This window comes from Manis pentadactyla, chromosome 8 (genome assembly GCF_030020395.1).
Source record: "Manis pentadactyla isolate mManPen7 chromosome 8, mManPen7.hap1, whole genome shotgun sequence".
In the NCBI taxonomy this organism is placed as follows: Eukaryota; Metazoa; Chordata; class Mammalia; order Pholidota; family Manidae; genus Manis; species Manis pentadactyla.
In genome coordinates, this window is record NC_080026.1 from 73,026,156 (window position 1) to 73,040,884 (window position 14,729).

At 41.9% G+C, this 14,729-nt stretch overlaps 1 protein-coding gene and 1 non-coding gene across 5 annotated transcripts in view; one reads left to right on the forward strand and one right to left on the reverse strand.

The window, feature by feature from the left end:
- Positions 1 to 3,571: 3,571 nt before the first annotated feature.
- PAPSS2 (3'-phosphoadenosine 5'-phosphosulfate synthase 2) overlaps positions 3,572 to 14,729 on the reverse strand; it is an 87,370-nt gene continuing 76,212 nt past the window's right edge. For all 4 annotated transcript variants that reach the window (XM_036924042.2, XM_036924039.2, XM_036924041.2 and 1 more), the window contains 4 exons: positions 8,653 to 8,788; positions 7,324 to 7,592; positions 6,017 to 6,246; positions 3,572 to 5,438 (listed from right to left, as the gene is read on the reverse strand). In XM_036924042.2, coding sequence (XP_036779937.2) covers positions 5,297 to 5,438; positions 6,017 to 6,246; positions 7,324 to 7,592; positions 8,653 to 8,788 — 777 coding nt within the window. In that variant the 3' untranslated portion in view covers positions 3,572 to 5,296. The remainder of the gene's footprint in view (positions 5,439 to 6,016; positions 6,247 to 7,323; positions 7,593 to 8,652; positions 8,789 to 14,729) is intronic.
- LOC118931518 (U6atac minor spliceosomal RNA) lies at positions 10,992 to 11,113 on the forward strand. The gene has a single exon (XR_005032417.1). It is a non-coding gene; the product is annotated as a U6atac minor spliceosomal RNA (small nuclear RNA).

Below are 14,729 nucleotides of genomic sequence, written 5' to 3' on the forward strand. Positions count from 1 at the left end.
GTGCTGATGTTGGAAGTTCTTTTACATATCGTATCTTAGTTCATTTTTGGGGTAGCCCAATTAGGCTTTGATCCTCTGTATAAACACAAACAGTCCCTTTGCCTACACTTTTATTTGCCCTTTATACCATTATGTAGAACTCATTGGAGGTCACCACACAGAAACTGCTGTTTTTTTTTGTTATCATTAATCTACACTTATATGACGAATATTATGTTTACTAGGCTCTCCCCTATACCAGGTCCCCCCATAAACCCCTTTACCGTCACTGTCCATCAGCATAGCAAATGTTATAGAATCACTACTTGCCTTCTCTGTGTTGTACAGCCCTCCCCTTTCTCCCACCCCCCCATGCATGCTAATCTTAGTACCCCCCTTCTTCTCCCCCCCTTATCCCTCCCTACCCACCCATTCTCCCCAGTCCCTTTCCCTTTGGTACCTGTTAGTCCATTCTTGAGTTCTGTGATTCTGCTGCTGTTTTGTTCCTTCAGTTTTTCCTTTGTTCTTATATTACACAGATGAGTGAAATCATTTGGTATTTCTCTTTCTCCGCTTGGCTTGTTTCACTGAGCATAATACCCTCCAGCTCCATCCATGTTGCTGCAAATGATTGGATTTGCCCTTTTCTTATGGCTGAGTAGTATTCCTTTGTGTATATGTACCACTTCTTCTTTATCCATTCATCTATCGATGGACATTTAGGTTGCTTCCAATTCTTGGCTATTGTAAATAGTGCTGCAATAAACATAGGGGTGCACTGATCTTTCTCATACTTGATTGCTGCATTCTTAGGGTAAATTCCTAGGAGTGCAATTCCTGGGTCAAATGGCAAGTCTGTTTTGAGCATTTTGATGTACCTCCTTACTGCTTTCCACAATGGTTGAACTAATTTACATTCCCACCAGCAGTGTAGGAGGGTTCCCCTTTCTCCACAACCTCGCCAACTTTTGTTATTGTTTGTCTTTTGGATGGCAGCCATCCTTACTGGTGTGAGGTGATATCTGATTGTGGTTTTAATTTGCATTTCTCTGATAACTAGCGATGTGGAGCATCTTTTCATGTGTCTGTTGGCCATCTGTATTTCTTTTTTGGAGAACTGTCTGTTCAGTTCCTCTGCCCATTTTTTAATTGGGTTATTTGTTTTTTGTTTGTTGAGGTGTGTGAGCTCTTTATATATTCTGGACGTCAAGCCTTTATCGGATGTGTCATTTTCAAATATATTCTCCCATACTGTAGGGTTCCTTTTTGTTCTATTGATGGTGTCTTTTGCTGTACAGAAGCTTTTCAGCTTAATATAGTCCCACTTGTTCATTTTTGCTGTTGTTTTCCTTGCCCGGGGAGATATGTTCAAGAAGAGGCCACTCATGTTTATGTCTAAGAGGTTTTTGCCTATGTTTTCTTCCAAGAGTTTAATGGTTTCATGACTTACATTCAGGTCTTTGATCCATTTTGAGTTTACTTTTGTATATGGGGTTAGACAATGGTCCAGTTTCATTCTCCTACATGTAGCTGTCCAGTTTTTAGGCTAGCAGGTTTTGAAGGTGATGTTTCTAGACTTCAGTCTAGTCTTTCCATCTAAGGTAGGCCTGCTCTCCCAGGTATTACATCCAGACTCAGGACACTACCCCTAGTATAAAATGTATCAAGGCTCTCTGCTCACCTCCAAAGGGCTTATTTCTCCCTCAAAGTCAGTTCATGAAGAATTGCTTGTATCCACTATTCTTTTCTAGCCCCAGAGAGTACTGTTTTTATTTTGCTTAGATTTTTCTTGTACCAAGCCAAATATTCAAACTGTAGCTATTGACCCATTTAGTTTTAGTAATAAATAAAATGATAAGCAAAAAAATTAGGCAGTTCTTTGAAGTATTAGTGAATTGCACATACATCATTTTCATCTTTTGTTGAATATGTACCAATAATAGTTAATATTCACTGAAGAACTAAATGCATGCTAGACGGAACAAAAAAGTGGTTTGCTAGTTCTTGATAATTTATGCATATTGGTAATAGGGAAATGATTAAATAATGGAAACCTGTATCATTCACAATTGCATAGGCAAAATTTTTAGGCATATGAGTAGTTGATTGATCTGGTGCCCCTCTAATTTCCTGATTAGGTACCAGTCAGAAAAGTATGCGGTGGTCCTAAAAGTTGAGTAACAGAAAGGAGAAAGATAAGGAAAAAGAAAAATGAGCTTGGTGTTCTCAAGTACCGAAGATTTATTTATTCTTGTAAGAAAGATGGTTTGGGAAGGGTGGGGGAAGATGCGCCTCACAGAGGATCTTGTCATCTGAGTTCCTAGGCTGAACACAGGCTCAGAACAGAATGGAAATGGAATGGACAGTAATGGAAATTGATGGAAAGGAATGCAATGGAATGGAGTGGAATGCAAATGGGTGGAAAAGGAATGGAATAGAAAACAAATGGAATGGAATGTAAAGGTATGGAAATGCAATGGAAAGAAATGGAATTGGATGGAAATAGAATGAAAATGGAATGGAAATGGATGGAAAGTAATGGAAATGGATTTGAATGGAATCTAATGGAAATGGAAATAATAATGAAATGGAATGGAATTGGGATGGAATGAGAATGGAATTGAATGGAGTAGAGTGGGTGGGGGGGTTAGTGGAAGGCTCATCCACCTACTGACCAGTCCAGCACTCCCGATCTGCTATCTCAGATTCCACATGACTAGGTAGGGAAGCCGCTGACATCGCAAAATGGACTGCTTCCACCCAAGGAAAAAAAAACAAAGAAAGATGGTTTGGAAAGAAATCATGTGACCTGGTAGGTATTGATGTATTTAAGTCTGCCATTATCTCACTGAATAGTTCACATATGCCTTTCCAGAATTTTTCATAGTGCCCTATACAGTTTAGCACACTCCCTCTACCCACTTTTTATATCTTCATGTGTTCATACATTTCTTGCCCTACTTTGTCCTACTGATTGTCACTAGGAGCCAGCAAGTAAGGATCTGGGGAAACAGGGAGGGGCAACAAGTGGCAGCTTTGAGTTGCTTATTAAATGAGTTTTCGCTGGAATGAGTTGCAGTAGCAAAAGTTGCATGAAGCCTTCAAGATGGAAGGGAGGCAGGGACTCAAGGAGGAAAAAACACCCCAAACAGCAGACCTGCCTGAAGACCACTGAGAGTGTGGTAGAAACAGGTATCTTTTCTGCACACAAAAGCAGCAACTGCTGAGGTTAGTGGAGGCATGGGAATTGCTGCCAAAAAAACACAACTGCTTCCAGCCCTGCTGGTGAAATTACTTGGGGGGCACTTTGAGAAAAGGGGAGCAAGTTAGGGGGGAAAAAGGGAGCTCTTCATGCGATGAAATCCTGGGTTGAACCCTGAGCAACCCAGTCACCTCTGAAAACATCACAGTGTTTGATGAGACCATGTATCATTCACATCTGCAACACAGCTTAAAAAATGACAGGGCAAAGAGCAAACAACCTCTTAATTGTGATCTGAGACATGCTGCTGTTTCTCTATTAGATAGTCACAAAGCTCTCAACAGTCATGCGGTCAATCCACACCCAGTATTACAGGCAGGAAACTCAGCACTCATTTTGAAAAATTTATTAAAATAAGAACAAGTAGCCATTGTATATAGAAGTAGCCATTTGTACTAAGTGGTACTAGAGCAGAAGAGCGGTATTAAATATATTTTAAAAATCACAAAATAACATTGGTTAAGGCACAACATCCCATCTCATGTTTTCAATAAATAGGCTGTTTTTTATAAAGGCAGCAGTGAGTACCTCTGATCAAATGAACATAGGCACTATACTACTAAAAACCATTATACTTTGCTGTGGCCATTGTTTTTATTTATTCTCAAAAGGAGTTTCATTAACTAAGATTAACAGTAAAAAAAAAAAAACATGAAAAAAAAAGTCACAGTTTTCTGATTCCAGTTTGTCTTCCACAGAGACCTAGGTACAAAAGGTACTGTTTCTTCATATATTCCTTAGCAATGGGAATTATTGCATAAAGTACACAGAAGAGTGACCCCCGGGAAGTAATGTCATCAGAGGTTGGCTATCAACAGCATGAGTCTTTGGAAAAGTATTTTTTTTCAGCTGCAAAAAAATCAGCTGGGTTTAGAAAACGACCTTTCAGCATCCAAGGCTATTTTGTAAGCGTCCTGTGTTCAAGCAGCTGAGGGGAGTCAGACCCAGCTGCTCTGTTGTACAGTGCAGGCAGAGCACCAGACTAGAAGTCAACTGGCCTGGATGCTTGTTCAGGGCCACGAGAACTTGCCAATAATTCCAACTCTGTGTTTTTGTTAGAGTGCTCAGCAGCTCAGGAAGCACGGGCTTGTGCACTATCTTAGTCACCTCTGAGGTGAATGGGTTGGACTAGATGTTTTCTGGGCTCATTTTCAGTTCCAACAGCTCACTAGTCTCATGGTGGGAGCTGTTTTTGCACATGCTGATGCTGCTGTGGGTAAGAGCTGCAATTCCTCCTCCACAGGACACAAAGACCACAGCAAAGAGGAGGAAAGTCAGCTCTCCACAACACTGCCAGATTGAGTCCTGGGGGCAAATCTTTTCATCAAAGCACTCTGCTTTTTCATTGACAGTCAACATTTAACTGGAGTTATATTATTAACAGAAAGGCATTTTCTTCTCTTAGACAATATAACTCTCATGGCAGAACTAGGTTGCACAGATCTGAGGTTAAATTCATGTTTTCACACGTGTGGTTTCTCACATCAGGTCAGACTCAGCACACAGAAGAGACTGGGCAGTAAGGCTGTGTACAGGCATGAGGCAAAATATCGCCAGGAGTCGTGCTGTGAGCCACACCTCCTTTAGGCTGAGAAGGCTTTTTTGGTCAGTGGTGTAGAAGAGGCTGCTGATCTGATTTATTGTACTATTGGTATATGACATTGAGTGAGTACTGGCTGGCAAGACTTAAGCTGGAAAATATACTCTACTTCTTGGCAAGCATACTAGACACATGGTCAAAGCCTTAAGAAATCTGGGACCTACCTGCTCAGATGCAATAGAGAATACAACTAATTTCATTCTGAAATGATAATATTGCTTCCACCTGCTAAGATTTGGTCTTCATTTTGAAAAAAAACCCATATATATATATATATCTCAGTTTAACTACATATAGATATAGATGTTGATTTTAAATTATAGACACAATTTTACTTCATTCTAAAACCCAAATATCAGTCATTGAGAAGCAATTGGATACAAAGCATCTAATCACAAAAATAGAAAAGGGAATCAAAGAGCACTTCAGAAAGAAACTTTAGAGCTGGAGGTCATTTAGTTGTTCTTCTCCAGGGACCTGTAATAATCTGTCAGGACTTTCCATGCTTTGGGGGCCATGAAGCCATCTGGGGGATTTTCTCCTTCCCGGGCCAGCTTCCTCATACGAGTTCCTGAGATGAAGTCAAACTCGTTGTGCCTGTCACGGGGTAGCAACAGAGAGCTCAGCGTAGGTAAATAACATCTACCTCAATGATTCCTGAAGTAGGTTATGGATTCTTAGACCACATTTTTTCTTTCTGCAAAATGCTTCATCTTCTAAAATGAGCAATTTGCTAATCTTCAGTTCAGTAAAGGAATTTGCAGAAGAAAAGGGAAGTAATGGCAGCCATCCATTCAGTATTTACTGTGTACCTACTCTGTTTGGAAAGTGTCTTCAATTGCTCTGCCAAACCCTGTGGGCTCTGAGTGTGCTGAGTACGCCATAAATACTCATTGAAATCTTTTTCTACACTGATTTCCTTTTACTTCATGTGCCAGGCACTCTATGCACGCTTAAGGAATGTATGTTGAAATATTTATGGACCATCTACTACATGTGACGGGCTGTGCTACAACTTTAGGGGACATAAAATGTGAAAGACCAGGTCTTGGCCTTCAAGGGACTCTTATTCCAATTAGAAGCACACTGTGATGCCCTGGAGTTCTCCAAAGGACCAAATGTTGCCTCGCCACTCCGGCTGCACAAATGTAAAGAACCGCCCTCTGACGCCTTACCTGGCTGGCTCGTAGAAGTCCATGGCTTTTTTGGTTTTGTTGTATGCAGCCACTCGGAATGGAATGATTTCCACAGAGGTGAGGCCAGGGGCCATGCTCAGGACCTTGCCCCCGTGGGTGGGCTCATACAGGTCTTTCTTGGTCTCAGGGTGGGGCATTCCTGCAGGGTCCCGGCCCACAATGTAGAAATTGGCCCCCGCAATCATCCGGGACCTGCAGTGCCACTGGACCTAGGAAACATATAAGGGACATCCTGGGCATTACTGGTCAACTCTGGGGGCTTCCATTTAGAGATGCCTTCATTCTGTTGAAAAGTCAGTATTGTGGGTCAAGGAATAATTTCAAGATAGTCTGGGAGGTGTCTAAGAGTCTGTGCTCTTTCTGCTTGGTTACACTGGGAAGATAGGAATTGTAAAGATAAGAATCCACTCGGCCCCCACTGCTAGGCCCTCACCCCACCCCACCTCTTAGAATCTGAGGTTATATTTCCTTATCTCCTCTCCCAATAGGATAGCAGACCAGAAACACCCAATCTTACTGTTCTACAGAACTATGTTGGAATTTTTTTCCAATCACTCCCTATTCAGGATAAATCAGTTTAAAGAAAATTATAAACTCAACATCTCTTATTATCTACCAGTAATGAGCCAATTATATGAAGACATTGATTCCAGCTCAACACAACATTGGGATTTCACAATGAATTGCCCCCTTTAAAGCTCAGATAAAAATACAGAGGATAAGAGTAGAGAGCTAGAGGCCTGCAACTTTGATCTGGTTGAAGGGAATTTATGAGACTCAGTTTGGGGCATTCCAAAGAGTTGAGACCCTTTCAATTCATCATACTTCCCACCAGCTTGTTCAAATCCATAACACTGGTGCACAGTAGAACTAAGGAAGTCTCTGTTTGATAGGCTCACTGTGTTATGATTAAAGGGGGACATTTAAGCTTTTAAGGACATACTCTCCTGTCTAATGTAGCTCACAGGGCATGATGAATCAGAGTAACTGGAACTTTTCTTAGAAATCAAATATTGGTTAGATACAACTTGCCCTGTAACACAGCTAAGCTGCATATTCCTTCTCATTCACACACCAACCTCCATATTCCCACAGGCAATGCACAACAGGTTTGATTTCATGTTTCAAGCATTTTTACAAATACTAAATGAAACCGTAAGTTGGATAGAGACCAGAAGAGTCTAGAAAATCTGCTCATGAGAAGGATCTGAAAAGACTCATTTGCTCTTCTCAGTAAATTCTGAGCCTGCCCTTCTGAGTCTTGTAGCTCACCTCAGAGAACTCACCTCTGTGGGGCCAGCATATAACATGGGAGATGGAAAGATGGCAACGATGGTTGACTTGGCATCCAGGACTCCTTCCTCCAGCACAGCTGCATGCTGCTTCATTCGCCAGTCCAGGGGTACATCGTCATCCTTGGTCCAGCCGCCCAGAGGGTGGAGCAGGAGAACCGGGTGCTTGTAGCCCCTCTCCAGGAGCCGGCGGTGGGTGTCCTGCATCAACAGGGCATGGCCATTGTGGACAGGATTGCGCAACTGGAATGCAAACACTGCATCTGGAAAGGGAAAGCATAAAAAAGCCAAGGTCAAAGAAGTGCAGTGTACTGGTCTGCAAGAACAGAAAGGGAAGATGCAGCTATGTTTATCGTCTCGTGCATTCATGGTATCTACTTATGATACTCAGTTGGAGAATCCACCTTGGTCGTTTGGGGTGTTACTCTAAAGGTATCTGCCAGTACCAGACTGCACAGACTGGAAGAGAACACAGAGGCAGGAAGCCCTATGGGGAGAGCCTGACTCAGAAATGAGAACATTTGTTGCCAGGACCTTCCCTTCAAACCAAGACTCAGGCAGGGGCTGGCATGAATCGGTCTCATACCCTGTTCCAGGCTCCCTCTCCCAGGCAGGTGAATAACAAGGAACATTTTCTGGGGCCTTTGTAAGGTTTTAACAATCTTAAGATGTAAAAAATATTTCACCGTCACTTTAAAGAAATCCTGAAAAGTGCTCTAGTTAGTGACTAAGTGGACTTACAGACTCCTGAGAAGCTTAATTTTTCCCTCTGGTTATGAAATAAATGAATATATTTCCATTATAGAAAAAACTTGTGAAATACAGAAAAGCCCAAAATAGAATATAAAAATCACCTATGATCCTGTCATTACTCTTTCTCCCTCTTTTTCAAAATATGTAAAGTGACTATCTTCCCCTCTCCTCCCTAACTCCACCCCCAAGAGGCAGCTGCTATCATCAGCAGCTGGGCACCCATTGCCAGAGACTTCCACTTCTATGCACAGAAGTAGGTTAAGGTATTTTAAACAATTTTTTTCCCAAATTTATGTTATACACGTTCTGCAATTTGCATTTTCACTTAATAGATAAACTTTGGGTATCTTTCTCTGTCAGTGCATATTTTTAACTGCTGCATAGTAGTACAATCCATGGACAGATCTACTTTCAACTTTATAAACTGTTTCCAGTCTGTATCAATAGTCATGTCGATAGATGTTTCCAAGTTTTTAAAACTATAAACATGCTGATTCCTGATATCCTTAATTCTGTAATCAAAGGGTGGAGAAGAGTATTAACAAATGTAGTTAGAGCCAGCCTACATACCAGCATTCATTTCTTTACATTTCTGTTTGAGTTCTAGAGGTGTCAGGCGGTACTGGTCCAACCCATCATTCCATCTTATTCTCTCCAGCACCTGAAGGTCTCCACCAACCAGCCAATCTCCACTTTCCATTACCATCTAGAAAGATCATTATTAAAATTAATAGTGATTAAAATTGATTTCTATTTTATCTGAAAAAAACTTTCTCCTCTCGGATCAATCTTGGGTTACTGTTGAGGAGCTACCTTCAGTTCATCAGCATTGTTAACATAGTATCATTCAGACTTTTTGGTCTCTAACCCCTTCACTCTCTTAAGAATATTGAGAACCTCCAGTGAGCTTTTGTTTATGTAAGTTACATCTATCATTTTCCATAATGAAAATTAAACTGAGAATTTAAAAATATTTAATTTGCTTAAACTTTAAAAATATTTATTGATTTGCTTAAAACTAACAATAACAAACCTATCACAAGTTAAGACAAATAACATTCTATTTTTCAGTGAAAAATATACATTTTGCATAAGAAGGGAAAAAACATTGTTTCACATGCTTGCAAATCTTTTTAATGTCTGATTTGACAAAAGACAGCTGGTTTCTCTTATCTGCTTCTGCATTTTTCTGTGGTAATATGTTGTTTTGTTGGAAATACATAAAGAAAATCCAACTACTGGTGGGTAGTTGTAAAGGGAAGAATATTTGAATTGCCTTTTTATATAATTGTGAATATTCTCAAGACCAAAACTCAACAAGAGCTAATTTCTTTTTTTTAATGGAAGTATTGTTGATATACAATCTTATATAACAAAGGCTAATTTTTTAAAGGTAAATTGCACTGTGGATATGAAACTATATCAATGTACTTTTCATACTTTCTTACATTAAAATCTACTGTCTTCTACCCATGAATGATTTGTAACATTATGTATTACTGAATTAGAAAATATAGGTTCACTGAGTTTGTAAGTCTCCCAAACATTGAAATATTTCATTTTCAAATATTTAAAAAACCCACGTTTGTTAATATCACTACGTCTCATCAGAAAAATTTTTAAGTATTGGGAAGCTGCCAAACTCACAGTGACAAATAAGAGCTTTCCAAAACTTTTTGCATGAAAGCTCATTTTGTCATTGACAACCAATACTCTCAGTTGTTTTCCTTCAAGTGACAGGTTCACTTTGGGTTTCTTTGAAAAATATTTCCCAAATACCCAAGTCTGAATAACCGTAGTCTGTCAGTCATTCTTTCAAGTAAAAATAGTGTTCCATGAAAAAAAAGTGGCTAGTTTTGTCTGTAGCTCAATCACATGAGTTTGCCTTGAGATAACCATCATACATTGGCGTATGTAGCAGGAAGTGCTTTAAGGGTCCTTCCCACTTTGTAACACGAGTTGTTAAAAAACATGATCTCAAGAGTCGAGAACATTCTTAAGTTAAGCTGGCATTGTTTTTACTGCAAGTGCATGGTGGTGAGGGGTGCACTATGAGTACAGCCAGTTGTCACTGTCTTGAGTCTAAGGCACCAGTTTTACCACCCAATGCTTTTGCACCAGCAATGCAAATGTCAGCACAATGAAAAAGAAAAGTAACATCTTACTATTATGAATATAGTTTGGGGCTTGGGAATGAACCACTGCTTGCACCTTCCTGATACAGCTTGATGTGTCCTAGACTATTTTCAGTAAGGGCTCAAAATAGAGGCCCTGGGAAAAAATACCAGCAAGTTGTTTTCTACCAGTTAACTGCTAAGCACAGTTTCTGTGGAAACTCTCCAAAGAAGCATCCTCCTTAGTTACCTCTAATTTAAAAACAAAAGGAAATGTCGACAGCAAAATGTAGCCAAACCCACATCCAAGGCTAAGCACAGACAGATTAGCTAAAACCCCATTTTTCTCAAATAACCTTTGAAAAGGGTACCAAGACCACTTGATGGGGAAAGGAAAGTCTCTTTGACAAACAGTGTTGAGAAAACTGGATACCCACATACAAAGGAATCAAGTTAGAGCCTTACTTTATACCATATACAAAATTAAGTCAAAATGGATTAAAGACCTAAATGTAAGACCTAAAATTATAAAACTCCTAGAAGGAAACAGAAGAAAAGCTTTATGACATTGGACTCGGTAATGATTTCTTGGATATGACACTAGAGCATGGACTATCAAAATAGACCAATGGGACTGCTTCAAACTTGAAACATTCTGTGCATCAAAAAAACACAACAGAGTGATTTTAAATATGGAATGTAGTTTCCATTTGTATGCTTACCCTGGGCCTCACTAACATCAGGGGTGAGCCTGGTGTGAATAATGGTCAAATAAAGAAAAAGAAAAACAGGACAGTGTTATATGGAAGGAGAGGTTAGCAGTCGCCATGACGAGGATGGAAGAAGCCTGGGGCCTGATAGCGCATGTATGAGTAAAGCGCTGCCACCTGCTTGGTGGCATCAGGCCAGGGTTTTCACATTACACAACTTACACTTATACAATGTTTTTTAAACTGATTATATCTCAGTAAAGTTGGTGGGGGTGAGAAAAACATGACAACTTTTGCTTTTTCTAAATTTAAATGTGTCCTGTATGATGTTGCAATTGTAACTTAGAGCAGGTGTCTCTCTTCAGCCATTAAGACAAACATTTCAGAAAGTCTTATTCCTCAGTCAAATAACGGTTTCACAGCCCTTCCCCTGATCAGATTCTGTAACTGCTTTTTGCACTGTCCCTGGACAATGTGGCCACCCGGAATGTCAGCAGAAGAGAGGGAGGCAAAGGAGGGGAGAGAAAGCTGATTGATTTAAAGCACTTAGCTAGAAGATGCCAAGGTGCTGACAGCATACCCGTGGTTCACATTCTCTGTCATGCCCAGATACAGGGGTTAACAATACTTCCATTTCATAGGGGCTCAGGGAATGGGGGACTGGGATAGGGGGCGATTTTTCTCTTCTGGTGATATTTGACAACATCTGAAGACAATTTGGCCTGTCATCCCTGGGGTAGGGAAAGGTGTGCTCTTGGCATCTAGTGTGAAGAGGCCAGCGGCGCCACTAATTATCGTACATTGCATAGGGCAGCCCCACAATAAAGGATCCTTCCATCCAAATGCCAGCAATGCTGTGGTTGAGAAGCCCTGGCTACAGAGACGGTGGTTTTTAAGGGATTTGGTTGTTCTCATGGCCCCCTTTCTAAACTCTGTGCTCAGGAAAATCACTTAACAAGAATACTGTCAAATACCCATACTTACATTTACTTTCTTCTGATTGCTTAGACTATAGATGAAATTGTCAAAGAATCTAGACCCCCCTGGGGGTGCAGTAACTCAGACTGGACGCTAGAGGTCTACCCTAGATTGTCTACTGGTGAAGGCAACATTGACTTTGATTTTGCTCACTAACCAAGCCTAAAAATGTGTCTGTTTGAAGAGCAAGGCTGCAACTATGCTTCTAGCTTTTCTGGGATGGGGAGGGACAAAGGGCATCTCTCTCCCAAGATGGCCCACCTGTCCCCAGAACTGTGTGGATCAGCTGTCAGGAAGGGAGGTCCTGTGGCTCTGCCTGATTTCCCAGGGCTCTGTGGTTTAGAAATCCCCACCTCTTCCCAGGCCTCCTACCACGGGCAGGCAAAGGATCACAGCTAAAGAGCCTGCAGAACTGGACGTGCAGAGGAGTGAGGAATAGGCTGTAAGGAAGCCCCCCAAGTAGTGAAAGGGGAACTGGGCCGGAATCACAGACCAAAGGAGCAGAGGATGAGCTCAAACCCTAGGAGGGGGGATGAAGCTAGCCACGGGGACAGGCTCCATGGGGGCGAGGAGAGGGAGACTCAGCAGAAACCCCCTGCGGACAGCGAGGGAATGGCCAGTCAGAAGGAGAGGAGCAGCTGATGGGGGGCAGGCTCAGAGGGCAGGATGAGAAGGGGAGAGGAGAGAAGGGAGAGGAGCCAGGGGACGGTCAGCAGGGGCGAGTTCAGGAAAATAAGGTCATGACAGCGGTCAGAATCAAGAAAAATTAAGCAGATATATAAGCAGAGAGTATGTATTCCTTTCCGTGCTATCCATCAGTCATGGAATTCTGGGTCTGTAAGGAACTGGGAGATCATGTGGACTCAATGCCCTCATTTTCAGATGGGGAGGCAGTTATACAGAGAAGCGGCCATAGTCAAGTGCACACCGCTGCCTTACAGAAGCCAAGACACATCTAGGACTCCAGGCCCTTCTTCCCACTGTACACCTGCCCTCCTCAGTGGTCTCCAGGCAGATATTTCAGCATCGTCCTCAGTGGCACCTTCCATTCATGCTCCATGCAGTCAGCACTTATTATGTGCCCGGCCCAGGGTGGCTGCTGAGGATTTAACTGTGAACAAGACAGATTGAGGTGCGGTCCTTGATGTCATGGGCTGGCAGTCTGAGTGAGCTGACAGAAGAGTAAATGGGTAACCGTACTGGGGAACAGGGCTGGACAGGATGAGGGCAAACTGCTCTGTGAGAACAAAGATGGGCCACCCAGTCAGGCGGATAGGTCATGAAAGTGAGGCCATCTTCTCAAAGGAGGAAAGGAGTAATAAGGTGAGGAGGCAGGGATGGAGGGAACAGCATCCTAAGTTGAGGGACTAGCCCATGCATACATAAGTCAGATGAGGCCAGAAGGCCCTGCAGAGAATGACGGGAGAGAAGAACATGTTGGGCAGTGGGGAGGGTGAGGTGGAAAGATGAAGTCTTACTGTTAACAGGACTTCCCAAACAAAGTGTGAACAGTTCACTTTAGCTGAAGAATGGAGACAGGACCAGAGGGGTGTAAGAATGAAATGTCCTGACCCAGGTTGGAACAGCAGTGAACAAATTCAAGCAATACTTAGGATGCAGAATCATCAGGACTTGGTGATTAAATGAACAAAGGAGAAGAAAAGAAGCAAGAATGACATCCAGTTTTGGCCATGGGTCACCACTTGGATGGTGGAGTTGTCTGCTAAGCTCGGTTAGGAGTCCCAGAAGGGAAAATAGGTCTGGGGAGATGTCGTGCATGTTGAAAGTGAGGTGCTTGTAGGAGATACCCTGGCAGTGCCATACAGGAAACGGCTCCAAATAATTACCTAATGCTGTGGTTCTCAGCCTTCACATTACATTAGAATCCCAGGGAGCTTGAAAATTCCCAATGTCCAGAATTGACCCCAAGCCAATTAAATCAGAATCTGTGAGAATGAGACCCAATTGTGGGTAGTTTTTAAAGGTCTCCAGGTTCCTCTGTTTATCTAATTGATCATATATTCTCCATTGCAGTGCTAAAGTATACACACCATCTCATTCCTGTCCTTCACTGGGAAGTCATAGTCTGTTCTCTTGGTTTTGACATCTGTATCCTGGCCAGGTGCTTCACAGGAGCATGGTGAGAAATAATTACTGCTTGGAAAAGTTTTGAGGGCCATGGACGAAAGGCAACAGGGCTCCTCTGAGCATTATTTTTACAAGTTTCTCCTGCACCTCCTCGTGATTCCGTCTGCAACCACATCACATGTTTCCTTATTAGTGACTGGAAAGAGAGGGGTGGAATGACCTGAATGGAAGGTCAGGGTGACTTCAGGGAGGAACTGGAGAGGAAGACCATTTCCCTGGTGACTCTGGCCATTTTCCATGCATATATCACTCCCAGTGCCACATGGAAGTACCAGAGGCCCAGGATTACTTTTTGAAGGAATTACTTTAAAAAGGTTCAGTTTTTTTTTTTTAAAAAAAAAAAGAAAAACAAAACCATGCTTGAGGTATGATTGTGAATTTCAAAAATTAAAAAAAAAGTGCAGTGAAGAGTTCCTTGCCCTGTGAAACCCACATATTGTCTCTGGCGAACACACCTTCAACTCTCCAAGTGTCATGTATAAAGGGTAACTGGCTTGGGCTGGTCATTCATGGCCTATTTCTCACCATGAGCCCCCTGAGAATGTTTTCAGAGTCTCTCTCATGACCTAATGGAAAAGAGTCACTGACTATACTGTCAAAGCCACTGGTTCCACCACCACTCTCCCTGGCTTCTAAGAAATTCTGAGCCCCAACTGCCAATACATGGTAGAAAACAAGGTGAAAAGAAGTAATTGTT